At 43.8% G+C, this 19,356-nt stretch overlaps 1 protein-coding gene across 1 annotated transcript in view; it reads right to left on the bottom strand.

Annotated features, from left to right (window-relative positions):
• The window catches only part of OLFM2 (olfactomedin 2), a 273,626-nt gene extending 254,620 nt beyond the window's left edge, over window positions 1-19,006 (bottom strand). The window contains exon 1 of the mRNA XM_075272628.1: window positions 18,303-19,006. Coding sequence (XP_075128729.1) covers window positions 18,303-18,446 — 144 coding nt within the window. The 5' untranslated portion in view covers window positions 18,447-19,006. The remainder of the gene's footprint in view (window positions 1-18,302) is intronic.
• Between the last annotated feature and the right edge of the window lie 350 nt (window positions 19,007-19,356).

Here is a 19,356-nt window from a genome sequence, read left to right as displayed (position 1 = left end):
TTCTTACCAAAGCAAATATGTAACAAACCGTACATGTAATTAATTATACAATATTAATAATTGTATAATATCATTAAAACTAATTAGTAAATCTATTTTGAAGCAGTAGTGGGCAACTGTTTTCCAACTCCTTCCAAAACTGGCCAAATCCACAACCCTGACTCCAAGTCCATAGCCCTGGTTGAGTACATGTCATGATGACGGCGCTCACCATGTGACAAGTGAAGCCCAATTACAGACCTTAACGGCCCCCTGGGGTGCAATACATCACCAAAACAGAAGAGAACCCCAAGGGAAAGTTGGATACTGCGATGAAGTCCAGAAGAGGTGAAGGAAGGTGAGTATGAGGCTTTATTAGGTTCATGCACCTCCATATTCTTTGGGATCTGAGGAGAATAATGGTGGTTTTAAAGTGACTAATAGGGTTGAGCGATCGTGTTCGGAAAAGATCGGATTCCGATCGGCGATCGAGAAAATTTCATGATCGCCATCGGAATTCCAAACACGATCTTTTTATGTGGGATCGAGATCGGTGATTTTTCCCACAATGCATTGCTTAGTCTTCACACTCAGTATACGCTGTATATTCAGTGTGAAGGCTCCGCTGCAGTTCCATAGGAATGAATAGAAGCAGCCGACACACAGTCTTAACCCCTTGCGCAGGCTTCATTCGTATAGAAGGCTAAACTAAATCTCTAGCAGCTACTTACCTCTAGAGATGGCTGCTCCGGTGCCCTCCTTCTTCTCGCCTCGCTGCCCCGCCTCCCAGGTTAGTGTTTAAAGCGCTAGGCAGACGGGGCTTGTGGCTCCTCCCGCCCACACTCTCCTAACCTGGCAGGGAGGGGGCAGCGAAGGAAGAAAAGCAGCGTGGAGCAGCAGCGAGGCGAAGAATGAAGGCACGGGGCACAGGACCAGCCATCTCTGTAGGTAAGTAGACACCAGGGGGTAGGATTGCTTTTAAAATCCAATCTCCGATTAATAAAAAAAAATCCCATTGACTTGCATTGGGATCGGAATTGGGATCGAGATCGAGTTCGAATGAAAAATGATTGGAAATTGGATTTTAAAATCGATCCTGAAAAGTCAAGATCGGCTCAACTCTAGTGACTAACCCTCAAAGTTTCGGATCAAGCTGAAAAATAAAATAATATATACCGTAGCAGACCCTGGAATTATATTCACCCTCATAATGTCCAACAATCACCTGGACATGCGTTTCATACAATGATTTGTCAGGAATTTGCTTGGACAGGGGCATAACCCAATTATATCGGAGGTTGAAATTTTTGAGTTGTGTGTTACGAGGCTGCCGTTCCAATAATGGAACTCTAGGCATGAACCGGTTAAATAGGACATAAACTGCCATTGATTAATTATTCTTAGAGTGTCATGGTACTGGGAACACACAATGGATTCGCGCCATCACCCACACCACCCCTGGTAACTGGAAACCGGTGTCACGCACCATTGGCCCCATGATGCACCAGAGGTGATGTGAGAGAGGGAGCACAGTCCTGCGCACACCTGCAATGCTCCAGAATGTTCACTGGCCATATCTGTGGAGGACATGAAGTGTATCTCATACCGTGACAGCAATGAAGTACAGCAGAAAAAAGGAATATCAATAATGGGACCCTCAGAACAACAATAGATCACAAATAATCATATGTACACAAAATATATTCCAAAGGAAATCATACATATAAATTCCGAAATTCATATTTTATAGTTTTACTATAAATACGAAAAAAAAAATCTAATAATAAATATGAAATTAATATTAGAGATGAGCGAGTAGTACTCGATCGAGTAGGTATTCGAGTACCACTCGCTATTCGAATGTAAAAGTTCGATGCAGAACCAGCATTGATTGGCCAAATGCTATACAGTCGGCCAATCAACGCTGGTTCTTCTCCTGCCTTTAGAAGTCTTCTCCGTGCAGCTTCCCTGCGGTGTCTTCCGGCTCTGAATTCACTCTGCCAGGCATCAGGCCAGGGCAGAGCCGACTGCGCATGTCCGCTTGTAGTGTGGGCATGCGCAGTCGGCTCTGCCCAGGCCCGATGCCTGGCAGAGTGAATTCAGAGCCGGAAGATGCTGCGGGGACGCTGCACGGAGAAGTCTTCTAGGAGGATCCACCCCGATCTCACTCGTGGACTTGGTAAGTATAATTTGATCGAATGTTGTCTACCTCTGAAACGAGCATTTCCCCCCATAGACTATAATAGGGTTCGATATTCGATTCGAGTAGTTGAATATTGAGGGCCTACTCGAAACGAATATCGAACCTTGGACATTTTACTGTTCGCTCATCTCTAATTAATATGTAAAACGATCATGCTAAGTGCATAGAAACGCAAATACAAAAAGTAGAATAAATAATTATACTTGGGATTGGCTTTGCTAAGGTCAAAGAACACATATCTGTTTTTATAAAAACCAGGCCACATAGCAGCAGATAGGTTCTAAGCTGTCACTAGGTCAGGTTTTATTGATAGGGTTAAAAGTATACAGAAAATAAAATAAAACAACAGTTCTGGCCTGTTCGGGACTTACTAAACATGAAACAACTCTAGCTAGCAGCTGGAGAGCTTCTCCTGGCAAGTATCACAATAAAAACAATTATCATATGTAGAGAAAGGGAGGGGGGGGATATTTCATTGTAAAAGGTAAAGAAAAGTGAAAAAAAGGAAATAGACTATAAAAATGATGCAAAAAAGATCAGAAGTAAAATCAATATATAAAGATATAAGTCAAAATATTCACTATGTGAGTATGTGATATGTAGAAAGAAGACAAAAGAAACTTAAATTTCATATATTTAATAATGAGAATAAAAACCTTGAATGGATCATGACCACGACAACAATCAAAACCCGGCTTGAAGATATGTCAGAAGGTGATGGAACCATCCCCCACCATTACATAACAAGAACGCCAAACTATACAGAATAAAATCACCCCTCAGAGAATGCGCTCTACCTTCGCCAGTCACTGTGATACAGTCCCTCAAGCACAGGACACAGTCTTCTAGTCATCGCTGCTTGGCACTCTGAGATATTATAGTAATATTTCTCGCTAGAAGAGTATAATACAACCTATCAACAATACTCTGCTGGTGGTGCCCCGCACAATACAGCATGGCACACATGACATGGCCTAACATGTATATAGCAGTAATACAATAATGGGAACCCATTGGTATTTCCACCGGGCCAACAGTAGTCCACTGCAACAATAAAGATTGGAATAGTTGGAACCATGTCCACTTGGTGTCCTCTTGTAAGATAGTGGCGGAATCATTTTTCACCCCTCTTACGCTGATTTTTGTACATGTTGAAAAGACATCCTTCCCATGTCAGATAACAAATATAAGTGACAATTTATTCTTCCTCAGTAGACCACCAAGAATATTACAGGGATGCCATCTATAGCCCCAAAATCATCCAACGTAAAGGTGAGAATATCAACGTGAGTGTGAGGTAAAAAGTTGAAGAATTAAAGTAGTTGGTAACATCAATAAATCAGCTTTGGACAGGGGTTAAGTTGCAGATGATCGGTGATGCGGCCACTGGGACCACCACTGATCAGAAGAAATGGAGGGTGCTTTGCTCATCCATTCTCTGAAGAAAACCAAGCAGAAACAATAGGGCGCATTAGGAAACGTCTGTCTCCTTGTCTTAGCAAATGATGAATGTCCCAGCACCTAGACATCCACCAAACAAAACTTTCGACACTCCGAACTATCATATATCTTACATCATATTGGTCTGATTTGGTGCAGATAGTCCATTTCTTAGATTTCCGGTGGTGTCCTTAAGCTGTACATCTGTCTTGTAGGAATTGTTCTTGCCAATATTTTCAGTGCCTGGCTGAAGCTACGGTAAAAAGGTATGAATTGTTTATACCGTTCCAATGGTCTCCTATGTCCTTTATGCTGCAAAGAGATGAGCGAACAGTAAAATGTTCGAGATTCGATATTCATTTCGAGTAGCCCCTCAATATTTGACTACTCGAATCGAATATCGAACCCTATTATAGTCTATGGGGGAAAATGCTCGTTTCAGGGGTAGGCAACATTCAATCAAATTATACTTACCAAGTCCACGAGTGAGGGTCGGGCTGGATCCTCCGAGAAGTCTTCTCCGTGCAGCTTTCCCACGGCGTCTTTCAGCTCTGAATTCATTCTGCCAGGCATCGGGCCTGGGCAGAGCCGACTGCACATGCCTGCACTACAAGTGGACATGTGCAGTCGGCTCTGCCCAGGCCCGATGCCTGGCAGAGTGAATTCAGAGCTGGAAGACACCGCGGGGAAGCTGCACGGAGAAGACTTCTAAAGGTAGGAGAAGAACCAGCGTTGATTGGCCGACTGTATAGCATTCGGCCAATCAATGCTGGTTCTGCATCAAACTTTTCCATTCGAATAGTGAGTGGTACTCGACCGAGTACGAGTATTTTGAATACTGTAGTATTCGATTGAATACCTACTCGATCGAATACTACTCGCTCATCTCTAATGCTGCACCTACATCAAGGGCGCCCCAACCACCATCTGGCAGGATACTTTACCACTGGATGTGCCTAGGAGAATCTACTGCCACCAACATACACAGTGACAATACCATCTTCACTGTACTGAGGAGTACCGAAACCTGGTAAACCCAAATGTGACCAATTACTCCCATCTTCTGCACAGTCCTCCACCAGGTTGCTGCATCAAATATTCCATGGCTTAACCCCTTGGTGTTCGGCTGCTTACACGCATACCTATGGTGGCGAGTTGTCAATCGATTACTACTCGCTCATCTCTAGTGGCGACTTTCGGCTCCCCCTACAGTTATGTCCCTGGCTTCCATGGCTTCCACGTAGGTTCTGTTGTGTTCACGGTCCCTTTAAAGCAAACAATTTTTATGGTTTATTCACAACAAATCTCGCTTATTCTGGTTCCCATTTGTGTTTTCTAGGTGCCATTTCACCGGTGCGGCTGACGTGCACGGCACATATAATGTCCTCATTAAGTGAAGTCTCACTTCTTAAAGCATAGCATTGATTTCTAAGCACCTAGCCAGGAATTCATCCCACGGACAGCTGGCGCTTCTTGTGGGAGTCCTCTGTTATGCTACAGTCATGTTCTACAATTAATTAGAAAAATAAAAAAGCTGCCATAACCGAAAAAACTGGATCATACCTGACTGGTCTGGAAACGCCATGTAATGAAATCAGTTCTCATCTAAACACATTATCAATCACATAGGTGGCCCGCGCACACCGGATCATCGCGAGGAGCAACGCGTTTATTATCAGAGTATAAAATTACTCAATTAGAGGAACATAGGAAAGTCATTACGTTGCGAGTGCCAGTTACAGATTTCATCATTGGGTTGCTATCTCCAGCAGCTGCAAATTCACATTATAGGGTTTTATTATCTAGGTCTATTGACAAAATGGATAAAGCAAATTTATATGAGAATAACGAAAAAATAATAAATGTAATACATAAAAATATATTTAGTGATAGGAAGTGTTACGTCCTCTTAAAAACTGTCAAAATGTAAGAATAAGGGAATTGTGATGGTGAAATCAGTTCGGTAGATGCAAGATACTCATAGGGTGATATTAGGGACTAGTGCACGTGGCAGGGCCGGTATAGATGGCTTGTGGAGATGGTGGCGCTATACTCCATGTGACTCCTTATCGACTCTCTTCCTCTAAAACCAATCCATGGGCTAGGTCATCGATATTGTAGGAAAGAGTCCAACTCTTGACACTCTTGGAGTCAGTCTGGCCTGCCCAACCAATAATACTGTAGTGCCATGTAGGGACCAAGACTATAGCTTGGTGGACAAAAACCAATGACTCAATGCAGAGATAGAAATCATTCTATGGATATGCAAATCAGCCTGCAAGTGCACTGGGGGTGGGGTTTGATTTATCAGATTTTTCTGCCGACAACTGTGATGCAGACAGAGGCTGAATATGTCAATCACAGCCAAAGGGAAAACACTGGGTACTTATTCCAGAGAACTAGAGCAAATCTGGCAAATCATACCCCGCCCCCAGTGCACTTTTAGGCTGATTTGCATATCCATGGAATGATTTCTATCTCTGCATTGCATCATTGGTTTTTGACCATCATGGTATATTCCTGCTCCTAATAAAGGTCCCTATATGGTACTATTATTGCTTGGGCACCAATAGTTCCTGCTCCTATTAAGGGACACTACAGGGTACTGAGAATATGCATTGTGTTACATTTTATGTTGGTTGTTGTTTTGAACCTCTTTTAACTTTAAGATAGACTGAACCAAGGGAGCTGGAGAAAAGAAGATGATACATCCATTCGACCCACTCTATTTAGGGTTAGGAAACTATCAGTGTATCCTCTTTCCTTCCAGAGAAGAAGAGAGTTTTAGCTGGAGTATATAAGTTAGGCCACACACAGCCTGGTAGCTACTAGTCAGGGTGTAGTAAAGTCTCCTGCCTGATGGTGGTTGGGGTGTCCTTGATGTAGGTGCTTCAGGAAGGCTCTGGAACAGATGGCAAGAACAATTCCTACAAGATGTAGGAACAGCTGTAGGACACCACTGGGCTGAAGGAGAAGGTTTACGATGGTTGTCCTTGGGTCTGTTGGTCTTTCTCTAATTTTGGCAGTCTCTCTCTCTCTCTCATGTACTTTTTCTTTAAAAAGCAGACATTAAAGGAGTTTTCTGGGCAGAAAATCTTTTTTTTTTTTTTTTTTTGAAAGGTCTGTTAGTGCTACTGATAAATGCACCCATATACCTTGAGCGGTGTTTGGAGTGATTTCTGAGTGTCCCTCAGCCTCTGCCTTTGTTTAGTTGGTGTTAGCTTCCTGCTGTGCAGCTTCCAGTGTAGCTGCTACTCTAGCTCCCTATCACTCAGCCCCCTCCTCCTCTCTCACTCTGTTACAAAACCCTCCCTGTCTCACTAAGCCTAGCCCCTCCCATTCTCCCTGTCTCACTAAACGTAGCCCCTCCTGTCCTCCCAGTCTGACTAAGCCTAGCCCCTCCCATTCTCCCTGTCTCACTAAGCGTAGCCCCTCCTGTCCTCCCAGTCCGACTAAGCCGAGCCCCTCCCATCCTCCCTGTCTCACTATGCCTAGCACCTCCCACCCTCCCCGTCTCTCTTTAGCCGATCCCATCCATTACTAGCCCCACACCCTCCCCCCCTGTCTCCCTAGTTAACTTATTCTGCCTACTGCTAGCACACAGAAAGAGGGGGAGGAGCTTTTGCCGGACACAGGAAGGCTTGGTAAGTATTGATGGGAGAGGAGAGGGGAAGAGTGATGGGGATGTTCCATTTCAGAAGTGGTGAAACGGAATGTAACTGGATTATCAGAAAGTACCCTGGGGAGGTCACATGACCACCACAGGGATATGGGTAATTATAGATTTTTTTTAATTGAAGTAAATTAGAAGTTAGGTGGGGGGAGGGGGTTTAGTTTAGGGGTTCATTTTCAGTTTATCCTGGAAACCCTTTTATGGGTATTCCTTGGGGGAAGCTACTACCACCAGAATCCATAGCAGAGGTCTTCTCCTCACTAGGTCAAAGGAGTGTCCCCCAATCCACTGCACACTCCTCCTCGGGTTGTTGAGTAAAGTATGGTGCTGTAACCTGGTAAACAATGAAGCACTGATGTAGCATCCCCATGAAACAGTTAACCAGTGGGGTCCTAAGAATCGAATATTCATGGTATATCCTAAGGATTTTTGTTGAATTTTGCAATAGAAAGAACAAGGATTGGAACTACACATGCACTTTTATAGTAGATGAGTATCAGATAGTAGCGTATAACACTTTCATAACAAGATAGGCCGTCACGTTCCAGTCTTGGAAAACTCTTTAAAGAAATCAATGGGCATCAGGTGACAAAACTGTACAACGCGGACCTATAATACGGCCATGCGCTGTATAAACAAAGCTGTAGGATTTTTAATGAAGTTTATTGCAGGCAGATTCGCTTGAATATTTTTATATTAAATGCAACGTGGGGCAATAAAAAATGTCACTTACGGAAGATGAAGAGTTCCCCGAGCAAGAAGATACTCGTATTATATTGTCCTCTGTGTACAGTATTGCAGAAGAAAAAATACAAAAATTTCTGTAATATTAAAAAGAATAATTCTTGGGCTATTTATTGGGATTTTGTATTCCAGGTCCTGTGTTGTGATTTTTATTACATAGTGCTGTTCTTAGTTTATTCGTAAGTGGTAAGTGCTGATTTTCCAATATTGTCATAGTCTTGGTGGTCACCCAAAATATTGTCAGGGAATCAAACATAACCCTTGACTTTATTTTCTGATTATTTTGGCACGTACCCGGTATCCAAAGCAGATTAGTTCACAATTTAGTCTATGGAGAGAGGAGGGGGAAGAGGAGAAGGAGGGAGACAGAGATATGAGGCCAACTATCCATTTCCATCTGGAGAAGGCTGGATGCTGTGTTGTGATAGGGAACTGTCTCTCTACTCAACTGACTTCTCCCCCTCCCCTCTCTGTAGATCTCTACTGTATAGGTTTGATCAGTGGAAAAAGGAGGTAAATAAGTGAGAAAATATCCACTTTTCTTTAATAAAGTATATTGCAAAGTTTGTTCCCTTCATTGGCACTAGGGATTTATGAAAAAAATAAATTATACACGTACAAAGTAACTTGGATGATGGGAAAGAAACAACAGTGCACCCACGATATGGGGTTATACCAACATCATTATTTTGGGGGTTGCAGCACCATATTTTCCTCCATTGGGGACCACATACTAGATTCAAGATGGACGCAAAGAGCACCAGCTACATTGTCTTAGCCATAAAATCCTTGAAAACACCAAGTTTTATACATTACAGGCCACATAAAATATTCTGACAGTCCACGTCATGGATGAACTTGTGGTATATCAAAAACTATCAATGACCCCTTGGTGGTCCATAATCACATCAAGCAAAACCATCTACTCCTTGACATCACAACTATCTACTCTTAGAGAATATTCAATCCAATGGTCGGTACTCTTGTACCTGGTGGCCCAATGGCTTAGCCTACAGGCCCTGGAGATATAGTTGGCAGTGCCCACACATATTTGTTTAACCTGCCAGTTTTGGTGGGACTGGATGACTCTATGATGTGAGGTGGTTCTGAGTCACTTCCAACAGATGATATTGGGGGACAGAAGCATTGAGCATGTACTCAACTGAGATAAGCCACCACTTTATTCTCAGACTGGGACAATCGGACCACCTAAGACATGATAAATGTGGTTAACTGGCCGTTTTCTCAAACAGCCTAATACTTACGCACGGGATACAGAATCTTTTGCTAAGCAAGCATTTCTACTGCCTGCCATGTACAGGTGGGCCTGGCATATTATTTTATATCATTAAGGTGTCCATAGATATTAGATGATGGAAGAATCTATTGAGCCGGGGCCGAGGCTTTTTATGTCTTTGTGCCAAGATTTCTGATTAATGCCAGTTGTAAGTCACCCGTAAGAAGTCTTCAGATACACACGTAACGCTCAGGCTTCTTACACCTTTCTTCCTTACCATAAATTAATCTTTAATGTTGCAGTAACGTATCCACAGCTTGAGCGCATGCTGCCAAGATAAGAGAACGCTCTGATCATTTGTGTCAAAATTTGGAACCATTTGTACCTCGGTATTCGTCGCTCTAAAAATCATCACTTTGCTAACGTCCTTGGACCTGGTTTCTAAAAACCAGAGCATGACCACAACATCTGAAAACAGATATTGAGGCTACGGGAAACTGGCGCAAATGGGGCTTCGATTTACTCTTGAGAAGGATCTGACGTCCACTCACATTCTGTCAATGGGGCGAATGCTGTGTTATTGGTCGGCCACTCCTACACCCCTGGAGAAGAGGAACTTGTGGCAATAGTGTGTTATGACCACTGTACACGTCTGCTTGGATGGACACCAGTATCTTCCTAGTTGTGTACGGAGCAACGGCTTACTATAAAGTCCTCCTTCCTGCCCAATGAATGCAACGACAATTCCATCATGTCATCAGAGGACTCCGGAAATGACCTGCCAAGTGACCGACCTCCAGAATGGTGGACAGGACTTTATTCCTGACATCATTCTTAGTAAGGCACCTAGAAAACTGTCTCTCTATAGTGCAGCTGTCCTTCTGCCTTGAGGAACTCTCCTATTTCTTCCCCTCTCCTCTCCATAGACTTCTACAGTAATGGTTTGAGCAGAGGCAGAAGGAGGCAAATATACGTTAATGAAGTGTATTACAAAATGTATTATTTTCACCTGCAATGTAGATTTATAAATAAATAAAAGTTTACTTACACTTTAAGCATAGTACAGGGTGGGCCATAAGTATGGATACATCCAGGTGGGCCATAAGTATGGATATACCTAGGAGGGCCATAAGTATGGATACACCCAGGTGGGCCATAAGTATGGATATACCTAGGAGGGCCATAAGTATGGATACACCCGGGAGGGCCATAAGTATGGATACATCCAGGAGGGCCATAAGTATGGATACACCCAGGTGGGCCATAAGTATGGATACACCCAGGTGGGCCATAAGTATGGATACACCCAGGTGGACCATAAGTATGGATACACCCAGGTGGGCCATAAGTATGGATACACCCAGGAGGGCCATAAGTATGGATACACCCAGGAGGGCCATAAGTATGGATACACCCAGGAGGGCCATAAGTATGGATACACCCAGGAGGGCCATAAGTATGGATACACTCAGAAGGGCCATAAGTATGGATACACCCAGGAGGGCCATAAGTATGGATACACCCAGGAGGGCCATAAGTATGTATACACCCAGGAGGGCCAAAAGTATGGATACACCCAGGAGGGCCATAAGTATGGATACACCCAGGAGGGCCATAAGTATGGATACACCCAGGAGGGCCATAAGTATGGATACACCCAGGAGGGCCATAAGTATGGATACACCCAGGAGGGCCATAAGTATGGATACACCCAGGAGGGCCATAAGTATGGATACACCCAGGAGGGCCATAAGTATGGATACACTCAGGAGGGCCATAAGTATGGATACACCCAGGAGGGCCATAAGTATGGATACACCCAGGAGGGCCATAAGTATGTATACACCCAGGAGGGCCAAAAGTATGGATACACCCAGGAGGGCCATAAGTATGGATACACCCAGGAGGGCCATAAGTATGGATACACCCAGGAGGGCCATAAGTATGGATACACCCAGGAGGGCCATAAGTATGGATACACCCAGGAGGGCCATAAGTATGGATACACCCAGGAGGGCCATAAGTATGTATACACCCAGGAGGGCCAAAAGTATGGATACACCCAGGAGGGCCATAAGTATGCATACACACAGGAGGGCCATAAGTATGGATACACCCAGGAGGGCCATACGTATGGATACACCCAGGAGGGCCATAAGTATGGATACACCCAGGAGGGCCATAAGTATGGATACACCCAGGAGGGCCATAAGTATAGATACACCCAGGAGGGTCATAAGTATGAATACACCCAGAAGGGCCATAAGTATGGATACGCCAAGGAGGGCCATAAGTATGGATACGCCAAGGAGGGCCATAAGTATGGATACACCCAGGAGGGCCATAAGTATGGATACACCCAGGAGGGCCATAAGTATGGATACACCCAGGAGGGCCATAAGTATGGATACACCCAGGAGGGCCATAAGTATGGATACACCCAGGAGGGCCATAAGTATGGATACACCCAGGAGGGCCATAAGTATGGATACACCCAGGAGGGCCATAAGTATGTATACACCCAGGAGGGCCAAAAGTATGGATACACCCAGGAGGGCCATAAGTATGCATACACACAGGAGGGCCATAAGTATGGATACACCCAGGAGGGCCATACGTATGGATACACCCAGGAGGGCCATAAGTATGGATACACCCAGGAGGGCCATAAGTATGGATACACCCAGGAGGGCCATAAGTATAGATACACCCAGGAGGGCCATAAGTATGAATACACCCAGAAGGGCCATAAGTATAGATACACCCAGGAGGGCCATAAGTATGGATACACCCAGGAGGGCCATAAGTATGGATACGCCAAGGAGGGCCATAAGTATGGATACACCCAGGAGGGCCATAAGTATGGATACACCCAGGAGGGCCATAAGTATGGATACACCCAAATATGAATACACCCAAGGTCTCCGAATCTCGCTCCCTTGGACTTGTATCTCTGGGGCCATTTGAAGGCTATGGTGTACTCCATGAAGATCCATAATGTGGAGCACCTGAAACATACTTTAGTGGGTTACTGTCATTGCTCCATGTCACAAATGTGTCAATAACTGATAATGAATAAAGCTACATTAAAAATGAGCACATCAATGTTTCTCTTGTGCAATTCTCCATGTGTTTGATGTGTCCCACGACCCCCTTCCCATTGAAAAAAGTTTCATCCAAAATGGCGGTTTTGCAGATGGCCGCAATGGGCGTCACTCAGCTGCAAATGTTTCCAGCTTCCCATGTACTAAGGTGATATCAGCAAGTACTTCCATTTTATCTGGGTGTATCCATACTTATGGCCCACCCTGCAGTACAGAGTACAGCGTAATGCGAATCTATAAGTAATGAACCCACAAGTAGATCTACAAAGACTTAGTAAGGACCTGACCAAACAAGGCAGAAAGCTATTGCTATTATTTTTCCTGTTCAGGATCACTATACAGAGACCTGGCTGTAATTCGAGTGACTGAGCATGTGCGTCCACCAACTTGCAGTTCAGTAGGTGGACGTGCCTATTGCTATACACGTTGAACACCAGGTGACGCTATAAGCCTTGCCAGGATCTGGTTCCCTGCTGTATAAAAGTTTAAGCTTCTGAGGAAAGACAATAAAAATACAATATTACCACGCACCGCTTCTTTGTGTATTCTGTTTCGTAAACCAGCTCGGTCATAAAACGTGTTAATTAAGCTGCAATCTATAAAGATTGTTCCAGCTAATTACAGAAAACTACCAATATTCCAGACATTTACAAGGAGGAATAAACTGAGAAAAACAAGAGGGTCGCGTGTTTCCGTGACAGATTCCACTAGGCAAGACCGTGCAGATTGACTATATAATATATTAAGGTGATCTGATGGATCCTTAATCCAATGCACCAAGTTCTAATCATTAGAATATGCCGATACAATTTACATAAGTCCATATGATGTCTAGACAACTTTGATTTTGCCTAAGGTGAAGCCCCGAATATGTTTTTGCTGTCCGACAGAAGTCTTCTCCTAAGGTTCCTCATGCAACAAAGTCAGCAGAACCCTTATTCTGGTTGGGCTGGTGGGCTAGCGTAGGTGTTCGGAGGCCTCTTGACTTGCTCCTGACAGATGATGACGGAAGGATCGGGAATATTGGATTTCAATAGCTGCTTCTTTTGTTCTCAGACGCCCAGCCCATTGGACGTGGAGAGAGAGGGAGCAAAAGAATTTAGGAGAAATAGCTGTTAACCAACATCTTCTGAAGGTGTCTGGGCATCTTAAGGTTTCCAGAAGTTTGATGTAGGGGTGAACATACACTCCGTATTACCAGTCAATGCTATATTGTGGCAGACGTCACCCTCACATTAGCCATCTTTCGTCAGACTAAAACCAGTTTGCCATCTCTACTGTGAAGAGGACAGGTCTTACCATCGCTGACCCCAAGGAACCATAGGTGCTACACCCTTCTATGGAGCTTCAGAGAACTTACAATTTTCTTGACTCCCTATGCAAAAAGGTTTATACCATAGAGGTAACCAAAAATGTGGCCGGTAATGGAAGGGTAACCCAAAACAGGTATTGTGATTAGTAAATGAGGAAGAGTAGAAGAAGAACCCAACACCAGACTCTCTGGGTATCGGGATGGCATGGTGACACGAACCAGTACAAACGATGGGGTCCACTCTCAGATATGTTTCCTTTCCTTGATTTCTTATTAGAAACAATCCACATTTATAAAGCATGATATAATATTTTATCATAGTATCACATGGTGCATCAAACGAGTCGTTGGACATATTGAAGACTATATAGACTTGTGTTAGAGTGTACGACCTAGAGGATGAGAACCCAATGGGACCCAAAGATGACTGTCCATTAGTTTAGCGAATAGCAATAGTATCAGCATCCAGACAAAAACTTTAGATGGATATTTCTCAAAATGTAACATGGTTTATGGCAAAGTCTTGGGTAACACTACACGGGGACCGGTCTTACCCTGGGTGAAGTATCGCTGTCACGTGACTTTGTGTACCCTCTAATGGGCACCTGTATACAGCGAGGTAATCCTTGTACCACTATTAAAAAGTCTCAGAAAATCATAGAGATAAGAGTCATACAGAGCTACAATGTAGAGACAATAACATATGTCATAAAAGTAACAGAGATAGGGGACCGGCAAATGGGATATCGGCCCGTCCTTGGGTAGAAGACGTCACTGCAACAATGGACCCTCAGGCCACGTCTCGGTCTAAAATGAGCTTTATGTGTCTTACTATATTGGACATCGTCCTTCATCAGGGTGACCCCGGGTGACGCTTAGCAGTCACATGACTTTGTATACATTCTAACTGGCGCTCGTGTATGGGAAAGTTAAAGGAGTTTCAGGGAATAAAATATCGATCCCTAGATCATCCATATTAGATCGGCGGCAGCACCCAGGTGAGCGCCAATTCCACTTTACAGACCATGTGACGTCGTGTTCGCTGTTCACATGGCCTAGTTGCAGGTCAGTCCCATACAAGTGAATGGGGCTGAGCTGTTACTGTATACCAAGCACAGACAATGTATAATGTACTGTGATGTGCTTGGTATATTGTGAAGGTCTGGGTGTTGGAGCCCCACCAGTCTGATATGGAGGATATTAAAGACAAGACCTGGGTATGAGCCTGTAAGGAACAAAACACTTTCCTACTCTCATGTCATATCTATCTGACCAGGACAATGTGTCAGCCTAAGTCTATACTCTGTATCATCTTGAAATCTGTTGATTCTGACGATGAAGGTGTTTTTTCTTCTTTTATACAAGTTACTGTATCAGCCAATCCTGAGAACAAAACATCCAAGTCCTTCCTGACCTAGTGACATCACAGGGCTGACCTAGTGACGTCACAGGGCTGACCTAGTGACATCACAGTCCTGGACTAATAACATCACAGTGCTGACCTAGTGACATCACAGTCCTGGACTAATAACATCACAGTGCTGACCTAGTGACATCACAGTCCTGGACTAATAACATCCCAGGGCTGACCTAGTGACATCACAGTCCGGGACTAATAACATCACAGTGCTGACCTAGTGACATCACAGTCCTGAACTAATAACATCACAGGGCTGACGTAGTGACATCACAGGGATAAGCTAGTGACATCACAGTCCTGACCTAATAACATCACAGTCCTGAGCTAATAACATCCCAGGGCTGACCTAGTGACATCACAGTCCTGAACTTGTATCATCACAGTGCTGACCCAGTGACATCACAGTCCTGAATTTGTAACATCACAGTACTGACCTAGTGACATCACAGGGCTGAACTAATGTCATCACAGGGCTGACCTAGTGACATTACAGTCCGGAACTAATAACATCCCAGGGCTGAACTAATGACATCACAGTCCTGGACTAATAACATCACAGTGCTGACCTAGTGACATCACAGTCCGGAACTAATAACATCACAGTGCTGACCTAGTGACATCACAGTCCGGAACTAATAACATCCCAGGGCTGAACTAATGACATCACAGTCCTGGACTAATAACATCACAGTGCTGACCTGGTGACATCACAGTCCTGAACTTGTAACATCACAGGGCTGACCTGGTGACATCACAGTCCTGAACTAATAACATCACAGTGCTGACCTGGTGACATCACAGTCCTGAACTAATAACATCACAGGGCTAACCTAGTGACATCACAGTCCTGAGCTAATAACATCACAGTGCTGACCTAATGACATCACAGTCCTGAGCTAATGACATCACAGGGCTGACCTAGTGACAGTTATAGACGTTCCCGTGTCCCACGTTTCCAATACCTCCAAATTCTAAACTTCATCTGGTCTAGTAACACCACAGCTGTGACCTAGTGACATGACCTCCTGACCAAATGACACCCCTGTCCTGGCCTATTGACGGTGCTGATCTAGTAATATCATAGTCTAAACCTGAAAACAGTACAAATGAGTTGTGACCTACGCACATCACAGTCCTTGCCTAGTGACATCATAATCCTGACCTAATGACATCACAGTCCTTGCCTAGTGACATCATAATCCTGACCTAATGACATCACAGGGGTGAGCTAGTGACATCACAGTCCTGACCTGGTGACATCATTTTCCTGACCTGTCAATTAACTTTAATTAGGTGGTCAGTCTTTCCCAAATGAATTTGGAGTTATTGGACCTTCCATGTTCTACACTTCCATCTTTGTGAGATTCTGTTGGTAAGTTGGGGTTTCATCACGTACATCATTGTATGGTGTCAGAGCATGTAACCCCTCACCTTATATTGACTATAAGACCACCTGGGTGCTAAGGTAACAACTGCAGTCCAGTATTAGTAAAACGAGGGTCCCATCTGTGAGACCCCGCCAATCACATAGTCATACATGGAAAGCCCCTTTAAATACATCAGCCATGATATAAGAATTGTATTGCATAGTATATACCGCACACGGATACAACGTCATCACCCAAACAATATTACGTCATATCTATAATGACAATATATACATGTAATATATACAGACGTAGCAGAGATAGGATTCTCCGAGTAGTAGAGAGGAGTTTGTCATTGACCATAACTGTGTATTATCTGAGGTTTCCATAAGACTGTCAGTAAACAGAGAGAAACCCTTCAACTACAAACTCAGCTCTGCTATACGAGTTATGAACATACCTATATATACATACATAGTGTGTATATACACCTGTACACAGCTACCATTGTCATGCACAATGCCCAGTGAGTTATATTGCTATGCCACTTCCAATATCTTACACAACCAAACATCTGTTGCACATAATATATCATTAGCATCAAACAATCCAATAGCCAATATGTATACTGTCAGCCCCGGGCCGTATACCTATAGGTGAGCCAGGCCATAAACACGTGTCTATGTATATATGAACGGTGCCTGCCAAGTGCATGCAAGGTACACACACAAAGTATACATACAAGGCATATATGCAAGGCCATCTGCCAAATACACACAACGTATACATACAAAGCATACACACAAGATATACACACAAGGTATATATACACAAGGTATATATACATGGCCTTCTGCCAAATACTCACAAGGTATATATACTCAAGGCCTCCAGTCTACACTGTCCTGTATGTTGTGTATATCTACATGTGACTGCGAGGTATCACACTGTATAAAGTTGTGTATGGTTTTTCGTAGGACATTCTTCTACATACATAGGATAATACACATTTAAAGGGATATTCTTTCTTTCTTTCTTTCTTTCTTTCTTTCTTTCTTTCCATATGTATCTATCTTTCTATCTCTCTCTCATTGTTGTCAATATATCTCTTACCTATCTACATATTTACTGCATCTTTCTAACATCTATCAAAGATCTTTCCATCTATCTATCTATCTATCTATCTATCTATCTATCTATCTATCGTATATATATATATATATATATATATATATATATATATATATATATGTTACCTATTTGGATATTTATAGAATTGTTGTAACATCTTTCTGTCTACAATATACAGTATATTTTGCTACTATCTATCTATCTATCTATCTATCTATCTATCTATCTACCATCTATCTCCTATCTATCTATCTATCTATCTACGTATCTCCTATCTATGTATCTATCTATCTATCTATCTATCTATCTATCTATCTACGTATCTACCTATCTATCTACTGTCTATCTATCTATCTCCTATTTATCTCCTATCTATCTATCTATCTATCTATCTATCTATCTATCTATCTATCTATGTATCTATGTGCGTCCCATCCATCTAGGTGCACCCCGGGTGCAGACACATGTCCCAGTCACTTCTCGCACACTCTCGCACATGTCCCGCCACAGACATACATACACAGTACACCAGACACACACCTCCCTGTCCATCCTCTCCCTGGCCAGGCTCTTTTGTCAATGTCAGCAGCAGCAGCAGCAGCCGCCTGTGCCTTCTTCCCCCTCCTCCTCCTCCTCTTCCCAAAGGCCAGCATCAGCACCACAGAGCAGCAGGGCCGGCGCACTGGACTTACCTCAGCCATCCTGGCCTGTAACATGAGCAGCAGGAAGATCATGGTGAAGAGGTGCATGCTTAGGGGTACAGGGGGGTACCTGACACCTCTACACAGACCCCCAGGGCTGAGCCTGCCCACCACCACTACTGACACCCTCCACATCCGCCTCTTCCCTGCACCCTCCCTCTCTCCTTCCTCCTGTCTATGTTTTTTGTCCCTTCCTCTCTCTCCCTCTCTCTCTCTTTCTCTCCCTCCCCTTTATTCTGTCTCTCCACCCTTAATTCCTCAGTCTTGTCTCCCGCCCTGGGTGTCTTTCTATTGCCCCTACTCCCTGGTGTCCTGTCAGTGCCCCCCTCTTATTTGCTCTCCATCCTTCTTCTATCTCTGTCCCTTCTTTCCGCCTCCTCTTCTCATTTCTCTTCCTTGCTTCCCGCTATCTTCCTCTTCCTCTCTCCCCGGGATATTATCCCCTGGCTCCCATACTAATCCCCAGGCTTTGCCCTCTCACTTTGTCTCCCTGGTGCTCTGGCTTGTCATGTAATTCTGCCCCTTCCCACTATTTTACTCTTCTTTCTCTGTCTCCCCTCCCTCCCCGCACTCATGTCCCTCCTTTTTTGTCTCTCTGGTCTCTTCTCCCTGTCTTTTAATCTTCTCTTTTACTCTTTCCTCCTGTAATCTCCATCCTCAGCCCTGTCTGCCATGCCCGGTACCCCTCGCCGCCCCCCTCACATCATGGGCGCGCACATTTAACCCTTACCTCCCCGGTACTATCTGTCACTATAGAGCTTCACTGTATAGTAATGTATGGATAGTTTATGGAGGGAATGTTCCGGATGATTGATGACGTTCATTATAGATACATATAAAGGAACAGATGTTACGCTCTTCTTACGGTTATCTCTTCTCATATTAAAGTGTGCCTAGAAATACACCAATAACCGGTTTTCTATGGAGAATCTACATTGAAGCCAGTTTAGTGAGATGTCGTATCTGACAATTTGTCTAACTATCTTGTCTCGAAATAAATTAAAGATATTATATCTATTTATCTAGATGTTATATCTAACAGTCC

The sequence above is a fragment of the Leptodactylus fuscus genome, chromosome 5, assembly GCF_031893055.1.
Source record: "Leptodactylus fuscus isolate aLepFus1 chromosome 5, aLepFus1.hap2, whole genome shotgun sequence".
NCBI lineage: Eukaryota > Metazoa > Chordata > Amphibia > Anura > Leptodactylidae > Leptodactylus > Leptodactylus fuscus.
This window is presented reverse-complemented; position numbering and strand designations above follow the sequence as displayed.